At 40.4% G+C, this 22,335-nt stretch overlaps 1 protein-coding gene across 4 annotated transcripts in view; it reads left to right on the top strand.

Annotated features, from left to right (window-relative positions):
• Window positions 1-22,335, top strand: part of grik4 (glutamate receptor, ionotropic, kainate 4) — a 254,036-nt gene that overhangs the window by 197,100 nt on the left and 34,601 nt on the right. For all 4 annotated transcript variants that reach the window (XM_046389058.1, XM_046389057.1, XM_046389056.1 and 1 more), the window contains 3 exons: window positions 8,737-8,898; window positions 12,034-12,186; window positions 14,124-14,228. In XM_046389058.1, coding sequence (XP_046245014.1) covers window positions 8,737-8,898; window positions 12,034-12,186; window positions 14,124-14,228 — 420 coding nt within the window. The remainder of the gene's footprint in view (window positions 1-8,736; window positions 8,899-12,033; window positions 12,187-14,123; window positions 14,229-22,335) is intronic.

The following is a 22,335-nucleotide window of genomic DNA, read 5'->3' as shown; positions in this document are numbered from 1 at the left end:
GCATGTGTTTCCACTGAAAGCAAATTAACATATAATGTTTAATGAGTTTGGTAAAAAAAAAAAAAAAAAAAAGAAGAAGAAGAAGAAGAAATTGTGTAGAATACTTTGATATCCTATACCTGGTCACCTACCTTAATGAAGAGGAAAATATTTGCTTTAAGTCTTGTCCTCTGACTTTGACATTTTCTTACACAAAGAGAGAAGAATGGCAAACGCATTGACATGCACATGTGTTTTTATGAAGGGCATTCATTATTCATTTATGGCTAATTCGGAGGGTTAAAAGGTTAGGACTTGAGGTTTGTTCATATTCAAAAAATTCAGGATTCATGAAGAGAACTTCTTTTGACTTAGAGATAGTATAGAGATTGTGGAGTCTGTCTGAGAGACTACCGATGATCTGGCCTGTTTTATATGGGAGTCAGGTCTCCTTCCCTTATCACCCTAAACATAACTCTCAGACGAAATGAAAACACATACTGAGCAGGCTTGTTTACCATAAAATTATAAGACTTGAAGTTTCCCAGTCTCTTTTTATCTTTACAGATTAGCCAGACAGCGGCTGAATTTTTGTGTAAATAAAGGTAAACCGTTTAGTGGAGTGTTCCACCTCTCAGGCTCACATCTTTGTATGTGTGAGGAGTTCTGGCGTATTGATTACTCTGTGTCAGCCCTATTACCACCAGCTCTCCCTCTGAGCCCCGTGTCTGGATGACTCAGTGTTGACAATTGTATTACAGCCTATTATCTTCCAAATCCCAGGGCTTGAGTCACAGTTTACTGTAGGGTCTTTGTTGTAAAGCTGAAATTACTTGCTGACTTCATACCTTACTTCCTTTCTTTGCTCTCTAACTTTTTTCCCAGCATCTTCCCAAAATCTCATGTCCACCTGACTGTCACTGTGCCTTCTTTACTTCCTTTACTTTCCTCACCTATCCTCTGCACCGCCCATTACGTTCTTTCCACGTCTTTTTATTCCTGCACGTTTTTCTCTTTCCCCTCGTTGGCCAGTTTCAAACCTGCTATGTTCAGTATAATGAGCTGCTAATAGCAAAAAAACTCTTTTCACACCACTTCATGTGAAATTTATCACAGACTTTACACGCATGCTTTGTTGAGAGTGCTTCTATTTAGTGGAAATTAACTGATAATTAGTGCTCTTTGTCAGTGACCCCGCTTACCCTGTCATGCATCTTTAACCATCAAAGTGTGCTTAAGTGTGCATGTTCATGTGCTTTTAAAACCACTCATACCTGTGATTTTGTGTTCTCCTCCATCAAATTTAGCACCTACCAGAAAGTTAATAGTAATATTTGGAGCAAATATCATGTCTAGCTCTTTGCTGTTTTAATAAGCCTGATGCAGTTTTCATTTTAATTGAAGCGCATAACTGTTATTGTATTCTGATTATCACTCTGCCAGACAAAGAAGTCCAGACAGGAAGTTCAATACATGATTGAGCTCAGCTGATTGCCGAGCTGATCGTGTCCAATCAGGATTAGTGAAGGTCTGTGAAACAAGTTATTTGCCAGAATGCAATTTCTCTTTGATGTTCTGTCATACATCCCCGTGAGGTCTGTTATTGAGCTTTAATAGTTTAATTAGGCCTAATCTAGATTCTTTTGATACTGAGACCTCATTTAACTTTGCATTAAGGTAATGAAGATGCACCTGAAATTGACACTTCTGAGGTTAAGTTCTTCTATTTCAAGTTCTCCATCGCAGATGAGATGGAAATTTAAATAAACTTATCTGTATTGCTGTCACAACACTACTGTGATTTCCTAAACCAGATGGCTTTAATGTCAGTTTTTCAAGTTGTTTACAGTGGCTGCGCCTCCTGTACAGCTTTTATTCCTATCACAACACCCCGCTGATCCAATTAAATTGGTTGCAGAATTGGCTGGTTTGAGAGCAGCACAAAAAATTAATAGGAAACGACACATGCATTCCCTCAGAAACGAAAAGGGGAAAATAAAAGTAAAGAAGAAGCTCACTGACACGATAAAGCAAAAGTGAAAACCATTTGAAGGTATCCTGCCTTAAATCCTGGCAATACCATGTTATGATGACAAAGCAGAAAACCAAAACAAAATGCAAAGCGAAATCTGAATGAGGCAGCAAAATCTGCCTCTTTGTTGTACAAAAGACCACATGTGAGCCCCTGTCACCATCAATTCACTACTGAACTGAGCCGCAGACGCTCAAATCACCTTAGCTGGTCTGCTTAGATTAAATGTGGTTAGGGTTTGTTTTGATAGGGGATCGCGAAATCCCCTGAGGTGCTTTCCCTTTGCATCTTTCGTCCACCAAAGTCCGTATCACCTCAAAAATAAAACCAGAAGAAAGTATGAGATGTTGATAATCATAGCAAATAATGTGAAAAAAAAATCACAGCATGACTGTTAGAAGACATTTCCTGTAGACGATTCATTCTTTTCAGCACGAGGAGAATGTATACTCTTAAAGTTGAAAGGTTACTTGGTCTTAATGTGAAACACTCAGGTGATCGATGCGAAACACTCCGGGCTTCACTGAGACGTGCAGAGTTTAGATGGAGTCTCATCTCCATTATCTGCTGCTTCACCCTCTTTATTTTCTGCCCCAGTATTTCAGCCACTCGCTCCTCCACCCCGCTGCCGACTCTGCAGCCTAAGAGGTCCAGGAAGAGCTTTCAGTTTCCAAACAAAATAATATGCTCTGTGGATGCAAAGCCTTCCAATTAAAAGAAGCATTCCTAAGTAATTTGGAGACATTTTTTTGACTTGGAAGGCTGTTCATCTTCAAAAATTTCTTTTGCTTTATGTGCATTCAGCTGTTATGTTCCTCCATAAAATTCTACTGGGATTTGAAGGAATAGCTGACTTGAAAAGATAGACTTCTTCAGATTCCAAACATATGCTAGTGTCTGCAATATTCATAGTGTTTTGGCCTCCACCAGCCAAAGAATTATTCTGGGCATGAGGTCTCTGCCACACAAATAGGCTGTTACTGTTGCAGGTCAGACGTAAATTCCATGAATAATGGAAGAAAATTGGTCATTTGTTTCCAACACTGTGCAGGAATGCTGCCAGATTGTTTTGATGTATGCGGCTATTAAATGCTTTCAAACAAAACTAATGTATCAACTCCAGCATGCTGCACTAAGATATATGGTTTGTTAATGTCATGGTCATCTCGCAGAGAATCAAAGTGGCTGGCCACTGGGAACGATGTAAATGACAACTTAGTGACTAACACAAATAGGATGACTTTGGGCACTTCTATGCGGTACAGTAAAGTATCCAGACTGCAACTGTAACTGTACTGTAGAAGAGAAACTGTAGGAGCTCCATTTACTCACTTCATGTCCGGCTGCTGTAGACTATTGTGTTGAATTTCATGAACAGAAAATTCAGTGAATCTTTTATTCAATTTTGCCATTACATCCCAGGTTCATCAGAAGTCTATAGGCATGACATTTGGTAATGCTCCCTCTCCTCCCGTCCCACACTCACATCGTAATTAAGAGGCTGCAGGAGGCTTTAGAGCTCAGCCTGAATTTACGCAATTGATACAAGCATGAAATGACTTATTGCCAAAAACACTGCATGAACATTCCAGCTATTAGGGAATAATCGGTGTGCCACTAGAACTGGATTTCATTACAGAGTGAACTCCAGACTGAGGCCTAAAGGGTTTTATGCAGTTATACCCTTCCCCCCAGTATAACAGGAGGCATGTTATTAATTATTACTTTATCACAAGGAAAATCCATAAGCAATTACACAGAAGTACGGAAATATTTCTCAGTCATAGCCTACTGGAGCTGCCATGCTAGATAAGGAGTAGAGATGCTTTTCCTTTCTTTCTCAAATTGTCAATTATGATTATCACAACTGACAGCTCTGTCTTTATCTGGGCCACATGTCACACTGGAGAAAGTCATCTCTTTACCATTTGAGGTTACAGCAAGGCAAAGGAGATGTCACATGACTTCATGTCTAATGTGCACTGATCAACATTAACAATGGATCAAGTACACTACATAAAAACCGAGCCAGTCAGCTGGGATAGGCTCCAGGCCCCTGCAACCCTGATGGATAAGTGGTATAGAAAATGGAAGGATGGATGAGCTTTTATAGCTCGCAACTCCTGTGTTTGGTTCAGTCTCAGTGCTGTCATCAGGCTCCTCGCAGATCCCCTGATAGAAACACTATATGGCAGACCAACAAAGTTGAACACTAACTAGTGAACATAGTGGAACACTGAGGAGCTAAAAAGCCAGATATATCCCTCAGGAGTTAGTGGAGACCAAAACAGAGACAAAAGTAGAATAAAAATTTGGCTGAAATTTATCAGGTGGATACAAATATGTTTCCATATAAAATGTCATTTTGCCCCTCATTTTTCCTTCTCTTATACTGCGGTTCTGCTTATGACTTTCATAAACCAAAAGCACAAATATTACATTTACTTCTACAACAGTCCTTAATACCCTTTTAATTTATGTTAAAATTATGCCCCTGAGTCATTGGATGTGCAACTTCAATTCCTCTTTCTGACTCATTTGACATTAGTGCGGCATTCTTTACACCACTATTCACCAGTAGTTCTCAGCTTCGGCAAACTCGCTTAATTTTAATGCAACTCAAAGTTCTTCAAACAGTCAAAACGTTCAGATGTCTCAAACTCATTGAAAAACGGAGAGTTTTCTTATTCATTGTCTTATTCACAATATGAAAAAAGTGACAGTAGGAAGCAGCACTCCAACAGTCCCTGCACAGCATGTATACGCATTACAAAACTCACTATGCAGTCTAACTTGTGTTTGAAAGGATTATCTATCAACAGAATATTTCTGGCAGAAACATCAAAGTTTCAGTTACAGGATGTTTTAACATGCATGCAGCAGACATGCAGCCTGATTCATATGTCCTTATAGCCCATAGAAAATCACTATAATCTTTTTTTATCCTATTTAAGCAGATGAGATCAACGGACAAAGAGAAGAGCTGAAAGAGGCTGGTTGATCTAGAAAGGTTTTCGCTTCATTTTGGATATCCTGTTTAGGGCGGTGGATTTATAGAGACTCACTACAGCAAAGAAATATGCCTGTGTGTGTGTGTGTGTCGACAGATGAGGGGTGTGAAGAGGGGGAAGGGTTTGGGTTCATGGCAGGGTATCCCACTATCAGCAGCATCAGTCCTCCTGGGATCTCATTATTCACTGCTCAAGCTGACTACATCATAACAAACACCAAGCGGTCACACATTTGGGCGCTCCTGTTGGTGAGTGTACATGTGTGCATGTGTGAAAGGTCCATTATGTGCAAAGTAAAAGAAACCACTGAAAGCTAAAGGTTAAAGGGAAGAAATCCTTCTGAAAATGATAGCAGAGACACTGAGAGAGTAAAAAGAAGGAGACAGAAATAAAGTATAGATAAGACAGAGGCTTCATGAGTGTGAGGTTTCGGAGGGGGGGGGGGCAAAGAGGTGAAGCAACAGTTTTTGGTCGGTTGGCTTGAGTGCTGGCTGCTGATTGATCTCCAGGTGACAGTCGGTGTGGAAGGCCCTCGGCCAGGTTGTCATTCCCTCGCGCTCTCCCACCCTCCCGCCTCCTCTCATCTTCCCTCTGTCGCTTTCTCCATCTCCCCCACTGCTTTTTAAACTCTCAATTGTGCCAGCTAATCTCTCACCTTCTTCTCTCTCCATTGATTCACTGGTGACAGTTGGTTCCTCCATCGTTCTCGTCTGTCCTCCAAACTCCTCCTTTTCGTCCCCCCCATTGCTGGGAACCAACTGTCCTCTACTAAGCACTGTCCATTTCACACCATCTATTTAGTATGCAAGGGAGCATGATTGCTCATGTTGAAGGATTTAGTCTGTGTTTGTGCCCGATCGTGTGTGTGTGTGTGTGTGTGTGTGTGTGTGTGCCTGTGCACTAAAAGCCTATGAACGCAGCACATTAGTTTTCTTCAGACATAGCCTAGGGATGTTTTGGTGACCTTGGTCTTCAGTGAGTATGTGCATGTGTTGCTCAATTATAGGAATTTCATTTTCCTGTGTGTGGGTGTTCACATGCATCCTCTAGTTTGGGTGTGTGTGCGTGTGTGTTCGCATACATGCAGGCACTCTTGAGGGGCATGTGTAATGATAGGCTCGTTTGCACAGCTCTGCCTCTAATGATCTATTAAAATACACTTAGCCAGTAATTATATGGCCAGTCCCAAAAGGCTTATGAGGCCCCACAAGGGATAGCTAAAGATACACGAAGACTATAGAAAGGCCAACATGTTTTATGTAATGCACAGGAATTGGGTTTTTATGGCCTTGATCTTTGCTTTAGGTTCATGATAAACAATGAATATTGTCAAATTAGAATTTTCTTTTGATGTGATCACATATGAGGTTCAATTTAAGGCAGGGATTAAGTGTTCCTCAGGCTTTGCTGAGGAACACTTAATCCCTGTTTCAACCCTCTAATTCTTGACTTCTTTAAATTTTCTATTATCAAAAGTAAAACATAAAATCAAGAGAGCCAGGCTTTCAGTTTCACTCAGTTATGTTTTGTTTTGCTTTTTTTTTTTTTTATTTAATTCAGTAGGCACAAAAAACACACTCTTCTCAAACAAACCATGAGGCCATTATCTCAGTCATTACTAGCAAATGTCTGCTAAAGTTCAAGAGCAGCTAGCGGCTCCTTATTTCTTTTTCTGCCTCAATTTACAAGTTATATGTTAAAAACTGCTCTTTGCACTTCCTCACCAAACTTCCATTCTTACACATTTTTGTCAACTATCCTTTTTTTGTTTCCATTTGTTTTGTGGCTTAAAATAACTCTTTGGGTTGTATTTTTTGTAAAACTGGGTATAAGCACAAAACTCGACTCCAGCTGAGCAGGAAGAAAAAATGCAAAACAGCCTAGGTGAGAAATTAGCATAGGTGAGACTATAAGCAGAAACCATCTTATGAGTTAATGATTAATTAATGACACCGGACTGTCATTAACTTCTGTCACACAGTCAGGCAGTATCCCTCTGCCCTTTCTGCAGCTTGCAGATACTCACTACCACCTATGTTTTGATGTTCTTGTAGTTAATTTTGAGCCCTTTGCAGACCTTCTTAATACTCACCTGGAATATATCTAGTTTCCAGTGCTCATTTTTAACATGCAGTAGAGGTGCAGAGCTGCACACTGCCATAGCTAAACATTTGGGATTTTAGGTTTCTAGGAGTGGCACAGGGGATAATAGGCCTCCCACTTAAAGTCAATATTCACTGCTTCTGCCTGCCCTGCTCTGCTCTGAATCTGTATCACTGCAGTCACCCACTGGTGTCTTCACAGTGGAGTGAGTCATGCTCAGTCTCCTCCTGGTCTGAGAGCTTTTTCTACCTACCTGCTTATCAGTTATTTAATTCAGTGACCTATTCACTCTTTTTGTCTGTGCATCCATTATCTGAGTTACCTAATCCCCTCTCATCTATTTTCCTATTACAGATGAAAAAGGCCATTTTCCTGTCTGTCATTTTTCTGTGGCGGCGTGACTTAAATTTTGAGCTTTGATATTTCCAGGCGCTGGTCAAGAGTCTCTCTTGGCTGCCTAAAATGTCTGCTTTAAAAAAAAAATAATAACAAAAAAATAAGATTTTGACCTAATCCTTAAAGCTCCTACCACACAGATTGTACACAATAGAACATGAGGTAGTATAATCTTTGGCATTATCCTATCTTTGGCTTTCTTACCACTTGTCTTTCCAACCTCTTGACCATTGTAAGCTATATACATGCGGATATGCATGGCTCACATTTGTTCTCCCTGTGATCTCTGCTCTGCCTAGTGGTTCTCCCACATCACCCCTTTTCATTTTCTACCTCAGACTCCCCTCTACCACTCACCATCCCCTCCAATCTCTTATCTACAGAGTCCCAGGCTTTGTTGACAGACAGACAGACAGGGCTGGGTCAGCCTGTCATAAGCTAGATGCCACATAGGTCTGCCAGGCAAAGGCTGCCACCTTGGCAGGTGGGTGGGTGGGTGAGGAGGGGGGGGACAAGGTTCTGACACCTCTATTAACCTTCAGGACATGTCCATCCCCTGTCACACCCCCGCCTCCTCTCCTTCCTGCTGTTTCTCATCGATATCTCTGCCTTTCCCCTGCCTGTTGTTCCCGAGGCCCATGAAAACCTGCCTGTCCCTAGAGCAAAAGAGCCAAATAATAAATACCCGTACTTTTCTCTCCTCCCAACCTGACGCATTTCAGTATGTTATGGATTTCTATCTCATTCTCTCAGTCATCTATCTGTCCTCGTTTCTTCCCCATTTCCAGTCTGCAGTCTGCCTTGGGCTCTTTCTGTCTGTTGCTCCCTCATTTTAGCCCCTTAGCATTGCAATCCAGTATTCATACAATGACCTGTATGTCAGGATATGCATATGGCCAGTGGCAAAATGCATGATTTTGTGCAGTGAGGCATAACTTAATAGTGGGAATGAACAAATTGCTGCAGCCTTCTCATGTCAATCATTCAGAATAATGGGAGTTAATGAAAGCTAAATGAGACAGATTAAATCAGATTGTAAACATGTTTGATTAACACGTGATCTTTTTTTTTTTTTACCTTGACTGCAGTTCAATATGTCATTTGCTGTTATTTAAAATAGATTATGGTAGATCATGACAGCTCCCATCTCAGTCAGCTGTATTGATTCAGTAATCCATTTCTTTCTTTCTGTCTGTCTCATTGCTGCCCCTGCAGGAATTCTCTTTACTCCGACTGGACGACGTGGCGGACCAACGAGTCAACATCGTTGGTTTTTCGGTCTTCAACAAAACTCATCCCTTCTTTCAGGATTTCGTGCTAAGCCTCAACCGCTCCTGGCAGGAGAACTGTGATCATGCACCTTTTGCTGGAACCCCGGTTTGTACACTTATGATCTCACACACACACACACACACACACACACACACACACACACACAGGCTAAAGACCAGGGTTACCTGTCTGAGAATAATGGATGAACTTATTTATTTCCTTACCAAGCAAATAGGATCTTCAATACTTCATTATATCATACAATTTCCTCTTCCAATTATACTTGTGTTCCTCAAGCTCACCAACTAAAACACTGAAGTCACATAGATACAAAAAATGCTTCTGAAATATGCAGGAATGGCATTTATCCAGTTTGTGGTTGCAATTTCAGGTGTGGTTGTAGGCAGTTGTTGTTTCCCAGACAGCTCATTAGCAGCTCTTGGCATCCACCTCATTACATTTATAACGGAATCTTCCTTCTTAAATTTTCATAAGAGATAATGCAAAGCAAAATAGCAGCTTATGTTCACAGCACACACACACCCTTAAACCATCCACTGTTTTCATCTAAACATTGGGTCTAGCTCAACCTTTAACATACTGTGCTCTGCATGTTTAAATGAGTGAATTCAATACAGCCTCAAATCACCAAGCTACTGTTTACATATGAATGATTAAAGGCTATTTCACTGTTGTTTGTATTATAAGAAACTTAAATATGGGGAAAAATCATTTGTTTTGTTTCGTGCTGGCTTTTTTTTCTACATTTGAGTCAATGATACCAAACAGAAATACTGGCCATCTTGTTTGAATATTTTGTATTCTCAGCATATCCCATTCACTTATTTTACGAGAAAAGCTTATCTGAGTTTTCTACATCAGACTTCACAAACATAAATGGCCGTAACAGACCACTTGTTTATGAGACATAAAATTTATGAGAATGTTATCTGACTTCCCAATAGATCCTTTTAAATCAAAGCTCTCTTGTTCATTTGTCCAAAAGTGTCACTTATAAACCTGAAGTAACAAGAGATTCATCAGTTATTAAATTGAGTTCCTGCTCTTAAAGAACAGTAAACAATCATTTACTATATATTTCCTTACACGTCAGTCGTCAAGCAATAGAGGAAAATAATGATTAGTGAATAAAACAGACAGATGGAAAGATTTCTACATATTTATCCACATGTATCAGATTTCTTAATTAAAATTTCAGAAAGTCCTGAATAAATAAATCATTCCTGAATAAATGGCAGCTACAAGAACCAACAAGGCTAACACATCTGGCACAAAGAAAACAGTGTTAGAAATCTTCTTTTTCTTAAGGGCTTCATTAGGAACTGGAAATTCAGTAATGTCACTTAATGTTAATGTCTCTGTTTGAAGCTAAGAGAACCAAAAAAGAATAAGGAAAAGAAAAAAAAAAAGAAACACGTTCATACATACATCCATACACCCATCACCCACCCCTGCTTCACACAAGCTGGGTGGTGAAGCAGGTTAAGAACAGTTTGAACGCAACATGAAAAGATTTTGTATTTTGTGCTCAGCAGGTCACTCGGATACTTCTGAGCCTGTGGCAATTAGGACTTGTGACTAATTAGCTAATAACTAGAGAGAATAAAGGAAGTCAGACCAAGTAAGTGATTAACTCATTTAGACATGCACATAGATAATTTGCTGTCTTTTCATTTACAGTAATTAGGTCTGGAGGAAATGTTAACTGTAGGGCTGATGCATAGGAAAAAAAATCTGAATGCAAGTGAACTCTTCACATGTGTGGAGCTGAGACGATCAATGTACTCGCACCGTGCTAAATGATCATAAAAGTTAATCTGCAAAAGATGCAGTCAGTCACATTTTAGCTGAGTATTTTACAAGATATATTGTTGACAAATTATGCTGCCTTTAAATATGTTGCAAAAATACACAAAATGTGACAGTTTTAGATACAGCATTACTTTTCACACACAAGTGGATTACACCTTAGAAAGAATAGAATCTGTAGACATCTATACAGTATTTTTATGAAAAACTATAAAAATAACACCCATATATATACAGATTTAGACTGATAGACCAGATGGAGTTGTCATTTGCTGATAATGTGTTTTTGTTATCAGGCTATATCTCATTGCATGTCATTTTATTTCTGCATAGCATCAGCAGAGTCAATAGGTCATATGCAAAAAAAAAAAAAAAAAAAAAAGACAAAAATGCTGATTTTGACAACTCGGCCCATATAGGTTATTTTCTTCTTATCCAGAATTTGTTCTGAGGCACGAACAAGATTTGAAAAAGGACCAGTCGCGCCGTACGAGTCGTGTAATATAAACTCTTTGATCCCAGCTAGTGCATATGGAAAGATAATGAGAAAACAAAAAGACAGACTTCTAGAGTAAAATGAAGATGAGTAAACTCCACAGCACTTCACTTCATGTCGTAGATATTATGAGATAGAAGTGGAATATAATCACAAACATTTTGTAACATTTTGCCATTCACTTTTTATTTCCATATGTCAAACCTAAAATGCATCGACTCATGGTTCTAATGTCTTCACAGACTGCCTCTGTACACAGTAGTGCTCTTAATGTGCAATCCACCAATGATGTTAGCCAGTTCAAAGCTGTAAAGCATCACAGTTTTGTATCTTAATAACCTATTGTAGTAGTTCTCTTTGGTCTCCTAAATTTACCATACATCACATTCCCTCTATCAATATCCACCTAGCGTCTCGGCCTTTTCATCTCTGGCTCCCTTATACAGATGCAGTTGTGAAGCTCAGACTCTCCCCTAATGCAGGGCATCATGCATTTTAAAAAATGTACATAGCAGGACGCGGTGGTAGGGACGATGAGGTTGTTTGTACGGGGGAGATGAGAGGAAAAGCTGCCTCTCCCACTGTTTTCTGGCCATCGCTGCGAGAGGCAGTCGGTAATTGGAATGGTCAGGGTGTGCCAGCTTTGTTGGGGAAGAGCAGGAAGGACAGGGTTTCTCTGCGAGGGAGAGAGAGAGAGATAGTTTCAACGCTGTCAGCAGATCAGAGTCTTTCTAATGATCTAATGGAATAATCTCGCTGCCACTCCAGGGATGGGTTAACCCCTCACTGACCACTGACCACTGATATGTTAGACTCTCCGTTTGTGTGCTTCGACTTTTTGTAGCTTCGTGCGTGCGTGTGTGTGTGTATTAGGGTGTGAATGCATAATTCACCTTCTCCCTCTCCCTGTGCAGCTCTCCTCAGCTCTGCTCTTTGATGCGGTATACGCGGTGGTGGCGGCAGTCCAGGAGTTGAACCGTAGCCAGAATGTTGGTGCCACTCAGCTCTCCTGCAAGTCCTCCAAGATCTGGGAGCACGGCACCAGCCTCATGAATTACTTAAGGATGGTAAGGTTGTCTTCACTAGGCTTAATAGTGAAGACAAGACTGACCATTATTTATTTCAAAGGAATAGTTTGATAATTTGGGAAATATGGTTATTTGCTTTTTTGATCAATACCTCTCTCATGACTGTACTGTACTGTACTGTATGAGGCTTATTTAGGTGAACTTAGCGAACTGACTGGAGCACTGGAGAAACAAATCACCTAATTCTGTCTAAAGGTAACAGAAACTCTGCTGGCAGCTCTAAGGCTCCCAATTTGTATATTAAATCTCATTATATTTCACATTATTATCAAGCTACCAGTGAAAATATCTGGGCTCTAAAATATCCAATTAACATGAACATCTCCAGAAGCTTGACTATCTGCCATTATCTTATCTGTTCCCTTCCCTTGTTGTTTCAAGTTGGAGAGTCAGGCAGAACAAAAACACATAAAAATATGAGAAATTTCTGCCATGCTAATTATGTATTTATTGCCATCAGCCTTTTAGCTTAGCTTAGAATAAAAACATCAAACACTGAGTAACAGCTAGCCGAGTACTTCTAAAGCTCTGAAGCACACAAATTAACATTTGAGTTCTCCCTTAATGTATAATCTGTACAAACATTCTTAGTGCAGAGACCTGATTTTGATACCGTGAGGTTGCCTGGCAACCAGAAGTCACTGCACCCCACATAAAGAGTCTGGCACATAACCCCCAGTAAACGACAAATTGACATTTGTAGACTTTTTGTTTGAATTGAACAAGTAAATAACAAGCTTTAGAGGTACTGGTAAGCTGATTTTGTCACTTTTGGATAAAGCCAAGCTCGCTGTTTCCTCCTGATCACAGTCCATTCGCTAAGCTAAGCCAACCAGTTACTTCATATTTACATAAATGGCAGTTATATCAATCTTCAGTTACAAGAAGATAAAAGTGGATAAATCTAGTTCCCAAAGTGTAACAAAGTATTTGATATTTCACACTTTTTGTTAGGTTTTTGTCTGTTTTCAACAACAAAAATGGCAAGAATTAGCTTTATCCAGATGTCAAATAGCCAAGCTCATTGATATTGTCTTTATTGCTTCACTTTCTACATTATTTTAGAGATTTTAGAGATAGATTTTACAGACTGCAGAGGTGTAGTCCTCTAAAAAGATATACTCCCTATCCACTAGGTCATTTTATTTAGTCTCTACATCATAGTGAGAGACAATAGAGTAGGAGAGATAAAGATGAGCCGTCACCGAATAAAATGTGTGTTCCTGTTAGGGAGAAATGGCTGTAAGTGATTGGGCTGCTGAAATACTTAAATGTGACGTGTGTTCGATATCAGACTGTTTGTCTCTGAGAGGAAGAAGACGTGACTAATGGCCCTTCTATTTTGCTGTAAATTGGGGATATTACAGCCTCGTCTTCATATTATTATTCTAAATTTGACAAGTTTCAAAAGGCTGATACTGAGCCAGTAGTGCTAATGTAGCCTCCAGTCAAATACATAATATGTGCTGCTTAGAAGGAAGCAAGCAGGATTTCTTGAGTCTCTTTCATGCGTGCGCTGCAACCTTGAACGTATCTAGACATTACCCAGTGGAGCTGCATGTGAAAACACAAATGTCTGAATCAGCTGAACCTGACATTAACTTAGAACAATGTCTGTAATGTTTGAGTGTAATGTCCAAGTATAATGTCTGAGCCTGTTTATTGCTCTCCACTCTTTCCTTGCTATTGCGGACACGTCCAATTACATGTACTATTGATATCAACACAAACAGTCATTAGTCATGACTCCTTCTGCTGTTCTCGCCTAAACCAAAGTTCCAGTAGGTGAGAACCTGTTTAACAAGGCTAATGTCCTGTTGTGTGAAATGGCAACTCCAGGCAAAGTCCGCAGTTCGTGTGAAAATGCATTTCTTTTCTGTGGTCTTTTAACGTGTTGCCGTCTCTGTGTTGGATAGGTAGAATTGGAAGGTCTAACAGGACACATTGAATTCAACAGCAAGGGTCAGCGGTCTAACTACGCCCTGAGGATCATGCAGAACAGCAAGGATGGCCTAAGGCAGGTAAAGTAACTCCCAGTGCTACAAATCTGATATTGGTAGAATCTGGCTTCCGAGTAATCACATGAATTCAGCACATCAGCACAATTGACTTACACATATATTTTCACCTGTTGTAACATATGTGGTGAGTACAAAGTTCTACAGCAGTGTCCTGATCTCCATAGGGGACTGCTTCTGGCAAAAGTTATAGCTGTCTTTATGGTAGAGATGTAACTCGAGCTGGATCGTACAGCAGGGAGCCATGAAAACACTTGCTCAACTGACATCTTTTGGTGCAAACAATACCCATTATCCTGCTCGCAGGAGTGTCAGGGCGTCAGAACACAAAATTAAATGTTAGGGATGCCTCTTAGAAGGTGCAAAGGAGCATATTTTCATGGGAAATAAATTTAAAATGGAAAGGTGTTGACTTTGCTGCTGATTTCGCTGGCTTGGTTTTACAGATATATCTGTAGGCTGCAAATTTGATGCATCTGAGGTGATGATTTGTGATGGAATAAAAGAACAAACAGTGATATTTTACTCTCTTGTCTCACAAAATAACAATAACATAATAGGCAGGGATTTCTGAGGGTTTTGATTAATAATAGTCACTCCAGTATTGCCTCAGTGGATGCTTGGATTTCAAGCTTCCTACACAAGTAGCCTGATTGTGCTCTTTCGTTTAGTGAAAATACTCATTAGTCACCACCAACACTCCAGATGTTGCCCCTGAACCACCCTGCACAGTCTCTGAAACTGGTCTCCCTTGACATCTCTTTGCCTCAATTTCACACCAGAGAAAACTGCTTCTAATACTGATCAATTTCTTCTAAACTGAACGCATTTACTGGGACTGAAACTAGTCACTAATGAAATGTAAGTGATAAGAGGCTTTGAGCAGCTTCAAGTGCTGTCCGTTAATGAATGGATGACTGAACAACTGTTGTTCCTGTGCCGTGTACTGTATTCATTAATCAGGTGTTTGGACAACAGTGAGAGAACCGAGAACCCCATGTGGAGAGCTGACATTTCTTGGACTGCATGTTAAGAACTGGTGACTAGCAGTTAAGCGAGGCAGATAGAGACAAGAACATTGCTTCAAATCCAAGGCTGGCTGGGGAAATCTGTTTGGGAAAAGTGATGGCCCAATACTCTCCCATCCATCAACAGCATCTCCAAATGCTCCCGTGGAGCTGAGCCGTCACCAGCAGTAAAACTCTGTGGTTGATCTCCCAGGTGAAAAATATAAGTTGTGTCTGAGTAATAGGATGAAACATAAACACCAGCACAGAAGCAGCAGAAGCCTTGAATATCTCAGCGACAGAGATGTGGATCAAGATGAAGAATTTGGCTGCGGTTGTGTTTGCTTATGTGGTAAATATAACTCTGTGGCACATAACCCTAGATTTCAAAATATTTATAAAGATAGCCTCTTTCATGTGAGTCACAAAACAGCTAAACTTTCCATTTTGTCCATCGAATATCGTTCTGACAGATAGCACAGTGTTTGTGATATCTCTTTACTGCGGAATAAATTGTCCATAAGTAAGAATATATTGCAGAGCCAGGTGATGAGACACCAAATGGGAGGGTTAGGGTTAGGGAAGGGAATGTATGTGTGAGTTTTGTAAGAAAAGATATTTTCTTACAAAACTTTTCACTTTCTTCTGCCAGCCCTGTTTATTTGTTTGTTTGTTTATTTATTTATTTATTGAACATAGATAAACAAACAAAGAAAAAGAAAGAAGAAAAACAATGAAACAACAAGACTTAACACTTACTTATTTTCAAAAGGAGTGGGAAGAAGCCAAAGCTTATTCAATCTCATCCCTTCTCCCTATTTACTTCAATATATACTATAATAAGTTATAAAATGGTGATATACATACATTGATACACATACGTTCATCATACAATAGTGTATAATTTATAAGCATATTCATACATACGCAGATACACACACACACACACACACACACACATATATATAGACATACACACATGCACATACATACCAAAATACATAGAAGAAATAAATAAAGAAATAAATAGATTAACTAAACACTAAAGCACACTAAATGCCAACAAAGTATGATATGACTCGATATTATCTGTGAGCATGAAGTGCTTTGCACACCTCAAATACAGGCCATAAATGAACAGTATGTATTCTATGACCAACGATGTACAGACAAGTTTATAAAAAGCAAGTGATATCCAGATCATCAGTTATACCTATCTCTCTCTTTCTTGATATATATATATATGGATAGATAGATTAAATATAGATATATACTGGTTGATAAACTCTCAAAGACACACAAGATAAACATTTGCTTTTTTTCCAACTATACTGGATATGGCAGGTATTGCTATGTTTCTCACTCCCTCTCATTGTCTCTGCCTTATTATTCAGTCCATACAATGAAAGGATTATACCTGAATATCTGTTTGCATCTTTACTCGTTATTTGTGTCCTATTATGATTATTCTGAATGCCATCATTTTTATATGCGGCTGCTGATGCTGTGTGCTAGTTTTATAGAGTTAGCCCTTAAAACCCTGCGTTATATAAATTCCTGGACTTCATATTTCACATCTCATCTTAAGGCCTGATTCTTGATGTAAAGTGTTATTTGACCTGTAATCCCTTAAATGTATGCTTTTTCATGATACTGTACTGACATATGCATGGTATTTCCCCTGGAAATACTTGTCTCTCACCCTGACAGCCATAGCCTCCTTTTCCCTGCTGCCCCGACCATTGTACTTTCCCGTCAGTGCTGCATTATGTATTATGGTTATTAACCTATCACTGATCCAACAAACCGTCACCACTCTGCTGCAGCAGATAGCTGTATTTGTGCTTTCTTATCTACAGAATTTTAAGTATCTGTTGTTACGCTCTTATGACACAGACAAGAAGCAGACAGTTTGACAGTACAAAGAGGAATAAGTCTGAGCTTCATGTCACCATTTAAAATATTTGACCCTTTCAGGTGGGATGAACTGTATGAAAGCGAAGATTGAGTTCCTGTCTGAATGTGAGAAAAATCATATTTAAGCAACTCGTAAAAGATTCAGACAGTGTCCCATCTGCCTTTATTAACCTTGTCTGTGTCCCCCCGTGTCAACTCTTTAAACTGGCATTGGGCCAGTCAAGCAGAAGGATAATACTAACAGGCCTAATGTAATGATTTTAACCAGAAGTATTATAGTGCAGCCCTGCCAGTTATGTTAATGGGAAGAGGCAAGGTGTTAGACGGGGGGACAGGATGGGGGTGTTGTTTGTTTTGTTGACTAACACCTCCCACACGCTGTTGGGTTGGGGCTGCTTCAGCCAGCAAGACACTTGAGGTGCCAGGGCCTTGGCAGCGATAAGGAGCGTGGCTCACTGCCCACACACAGACACACACACTCTCACACCCACACACACAGAGTTTAAGCAGAATATTTGCAAATCAGCACATGACAAGTTGATATTTCACGTCTTTTGTTAAGTTAAAATAGAGTAGTGGCATCATTGTCTAAAACACCCACGCTGTGTCAAGCCAGTAAATACATATTAAAACAAGAGGGCTTTGATTCAAAATGCAACCTGAAAAGACAATAGAACATCTAACACTTTGTGGAGACAGAGAGCAATGAGGCGTGTCGAAAACAGTCGCTGACCTCCATTTCTCTAGCCACTTCCTACTTGTCGTTTCTTATTCGATAGCACTCACCATCCTTTCATCTCAAGCCCAGTGGTTGTGCTGTAGGTCGTCTCACATGTATGACCATCAGCTCCTCGGAGAGTTTAATGCCCTACAGCCAATCACTGATACAAATTGAATTTCTAAGGCAGACGTGTTCACATATTAGGACGGTTTCCCGTCTCCCCCGCCTTTTTTGTTCTTTCTGTCTGTCTATTGGATAGATAGATCGATGTATCGATCTATCTTTGTTTTATCTTTCTGTCTGTATGATTGTATGTTTAGTCACCATCACAGGTTGTTTTCTGCATTACTTCATAACCTAATGAATAATGAACACCGCTGGATGTGCTTTGCCTTTGCACCTTTGATACAAGTGTCAGCTCAGAGTGGAGCATTAATCATTGGTTGTGCTTGGACGCTAGGGATTTGTAGACTGGTAGGGAAAACTACGAGGGGTAGTAGTGAGTAACAATGAGTCTAAACGTCATGTTGCTTTTAGTTCAGGACTGTGCAACAAATTTCTAGATCAGCTTTAGAGACTTAAGTTAAGTTAAGTTAAACTTAACTTGAATTTTACTTCTGGCACAGAATGTGTTGGTGAACTGGTTAAGCCCCAAAAGCCCATTGTAAGTTTGCCATTGGCTGCTAAAATATATCATGAATGCTTTTTATTCAGAACTTTAAAACAGAACAGTACATAATGTTTTAATCATTCATTCATTTTAATTATTTATTTTAATTATTTATTATTGCAGTCTTGAACTGCATTTTGACCAAGTGTGGTCTGATGCAAGATCACAATGACGGATATGCTATCGCATCTGAAAATGACCCACAGTGCAGTGTATCTATATAATCAAAATTCCAGTAATCTCTTGAAATTTGAAAACAGCCCTTTTAGGTGAAAGTTCACTTAGCCTACATTATTTCCAGAATATGATGTGGCTACATTACATATTACATATCACATTACATATTCTTTTATTTGTTCGGTTTTGGCTGGCAAAGTAAATGTCCCAGCTGCTTCTGTGTTGGCAGCCAGGTAGGCCAATGATGATGGTGTAAGAAGTTGGCATTTCATTCTCCATGCTCTGGCCGAAGCACCACTGGCACCTGTAACCAGCCTCAATCCACAGAGGAGGCAAACGAGGCAGGTGGAAGGAGAGAGAGTGAGAGGGATAAGAGAGAACAGAAAAGAGGACAAGAGGGTGACAGGCAGAAAGCAAATGAAACAGAAAGGGTGTGCAAGAAGCAAAGAAGAATATTTCTGCATGTCAAGTAACAGCTGGGGCTATTTTACTGCACATGCACTACTGGAGCTGTCACCACACCTAATACAAAAGGTGAGAACATTGACCTTCCCTCCTATTTCTGGTTGGAGTGACTAATCGTATTATATTAAAGAAATAGACTGTAATCCTGTAGATCCTTTTGCTACGTCTATTCACAAGCCGGTGTAATGAGCTAGATAAAGGAGCCTAATGTAAAGAACTATCCTGGCTCGTGTGTGTGCGAGAGTGAACATGTTTCTGGGTGTATATTCTCCAGATGGCGTGAACACCAGGGGTATGCTGTAAAACAGTATCATTCTGGATATATACAAGTGTTAATATAACTCAACCTGTTCTTCTGAACACACAGACTGCTCCCTCCTCTTCAGGACCTTCAAAAAAGCTGAGCGGTTTCCTAAACAGGAAACACCCTTGTTGTTGGAATACAGCATTTTTAGAAGTATGAGGGCTGTTGTCACTTTATTGCGATACTGGGCTGTAGGACAGATGACTGCTCTATCTGACATTGGTTCAGAGTGTGTATGTGCCCGAGTGTGTTGATCTGCATGCATGCTTTTTATGTTTATACTGTGCACGTGTCAGCCAGCCCCTGCTGCCTGCTTCTTGGCTCTGCACACAGTCATGCACATCGAGCCCCCTGCTGTCTATGCATGTTCAGCAGAGGCACAAGGCTTTTTCCAAAACAAACACACTGCAGGCTGCCAGCCCGCCGCACCACAGCACGCTCCATACTGACAGAGTGGTCCAGCCTCTGTGAACCCCCCTGGCCTCAGCAGACTGGCCCTCATTTTCTGCGTGGAGCTCATTGACAGCAGCACGCCTGTTAATTGGAGGAAGCTGTAAAATGAGTAATTATTGCAGTTTGGAGTAAGCAAGCTGTTGCCTGTTACAGTGCTAGGCTCTGTTGTGTGAGAGTGAAGAAGTGAGGGTGCTTTGTAAGCTGCAGTAGTGTAGGTGTGGATGTCTGTGTGTATGTGTGTGGACACGTTTTACTGACCTTGTGGGGACAACAATCTGTTGACACAGTCACTGTCTTTATGGGGACAAAATGCAAGTCCATGTGATACAAGGTTAGAGTTAGGCTAGTAATGGTTATGGTTATGGATAGAGTAAGTCTTCAGGAAACAAATGTAAGTCTGTGTAATGTCCCCATAGGGCATGGAAACAAGACTGTGTGTGTGTGTGTGTGTGTGTGTGTGTGTGTGTGTGTGTGTGTGTGTGTGTGTGTGTGTGTGTGTGTGTGTGTGTGTTTGCACATACACACAAATGTGCTTGTCTGTACGTTGCAGGGGGTTGGTGAGCTGCAAACACTCTTGGCCAGTGCCTGTAGAGAAGAGATTCGCTAATTACATTTTATAATGGAGCCACTTAATCACAGCTTTGGTATAGAAGCCACCTGAGAGAAGAGAGAGAAGCAACAGACAGAGAGGGAAATATTTTGAGTTCAAGTGTCAGTTAGAGAGACTGGAAGAAGCTGCAGTGGAGGGGTTAGGTTACAGAAGGACATTACGGCCAGGAGTGAAAAAGGCCAAAGGCAGATGCCAGCATGACTGAAAGCAAATTGTTCTCATTATTGAGTCCACATGTGCTTTGCAAAAATTGATGCTCAAGAATAGCTTCAGCTCATAATGTGTTTTTATGATTCTTGCAAGGTTGACAGCCACCAGACTTCAAACTGTGCTGACCACAGGAAGGCCTGAAAGTGTTTGAAACAGTTTTTTTTCTCATTTTTTTCCCTCACTCTGTTTTATTTCACCTTCAAACTTTTCTTCTCCCATCTGATAACTGTGATCCCATCAACATGTTTTTTTTGCATTACCACCACTGAAGTAATGGAAGCTGAAACAGAAAAGAGGTGTCCCAAGTCACTCATTTTTATCAGGGTAGATTGCGATTGCCACAGGATTAAGAGTGAATCACCTAAATATAATGAATTGATTAAGTTTCTAGCTCAAGTAGTGAATAATCCAGCCATTTTTGTCACTGCAATTCATTTAATTATTTTGCCACTTGAATAGATTGTGCTTGTATTCAGCAGCAGTGACCACAAAACATTTATTCATTTGGTAAACAGGAATAAACAAATAAACAGGATCTTCGGTGGCAGGAAACTTTCTTTTACCCTGGGTTTTCGTCTGCATCCCACACATCTTCTGATTTCTGTGCATTTGTCTCCATAGTGAGTGTTTGCGAAGAGATCATCAATAAACTTAAATTGTTCAAACCCGCCCGAGTACATCCTTTCCAATTTCCTGAATTATCATTTTAACATTTGCAGTCAGATTGCTTTTTATAAACATGCTTCATCCCCAGGTGTCCTGGTGTCAAGGTCTTTAGAGGTGGAGCTGAAGAACAGAGGTGGTGAAATAAGAGACTCTTTTTATCCACATCCGCTACCCTTTATCTGAAGGAACGCTGAATGCGTTGAATATACACTCACACACTTTGGGACATACGCACACATACTGCTTGGGCACCACTTCAATTTGCAAGAAATGATTTGAGCTGTGTTATTTACACAAGACTTCCTCCAGTTAAAGGGTGAATGTGCTCGTTCAATTTCTTTCTCTTTTCTATTGGATTTATTTATTTCCTGTCAGCTCTGCTCCTATGTTTATTACGACAATCTGCTTTTTTTCTTCCCCTCCCCTTTTCTATGCTTCCCCCATCTCTGAGAACACTATTACTCCTGCTGCCCCCGCTGCTGAGGATGCAGATGCACTCAATTCAATTTCTTTGCGCTGCTGCAGTGTGAGGGAAAGAAGGGGGTGGATGGGTGGGTGGGTGATGGGGGGGCGGGTATCAAGGTAGAGGGGGAGAAAAGGGAAAACGTAAGAGGATGAGAGGTGTGGGTGGTGCACAGCAGGAGCACAGATTCAACTCAGCCTCCACCCTTTATTTCTTTCCTTGAAGGACATTATCACAGAAGCCTGGTGTACGTCAGCACACCACGACATGGCTTGTATCTCTTTCTCTGCCACAAGCTCCAGCAGAGATGAGTACATTTTAACCAGGTCTGATAGACGTACAGGGTCTAATCCACAAGGGCTGGAGCTTGAGCTACTGCCACTAAGGTTATAGTAAGTTTAGACACTGAGGCAGTCCTCTGATTTCCTCCAGCTGTGTGGTTTAAGT

Source organism: Scatophagus argus, chromosome 5 (genome assembly GCF_020382885.2).
Source record: "Scatophagus argus isolate fScaArg1 chromosome 5, fScaArg1.pri, whole genome shotgun sequence".
In the NCBI taxonomy this organism is placed as follows: domain Eukaryota; kingdom Metazoa; phylum Chordata; class Actinopteri; family Scatophagidae; genus Scatophagus; species Scatophagus argus.
This window is presented reverse-complemented; position numbering and strand designations above follow the sequence as displayed.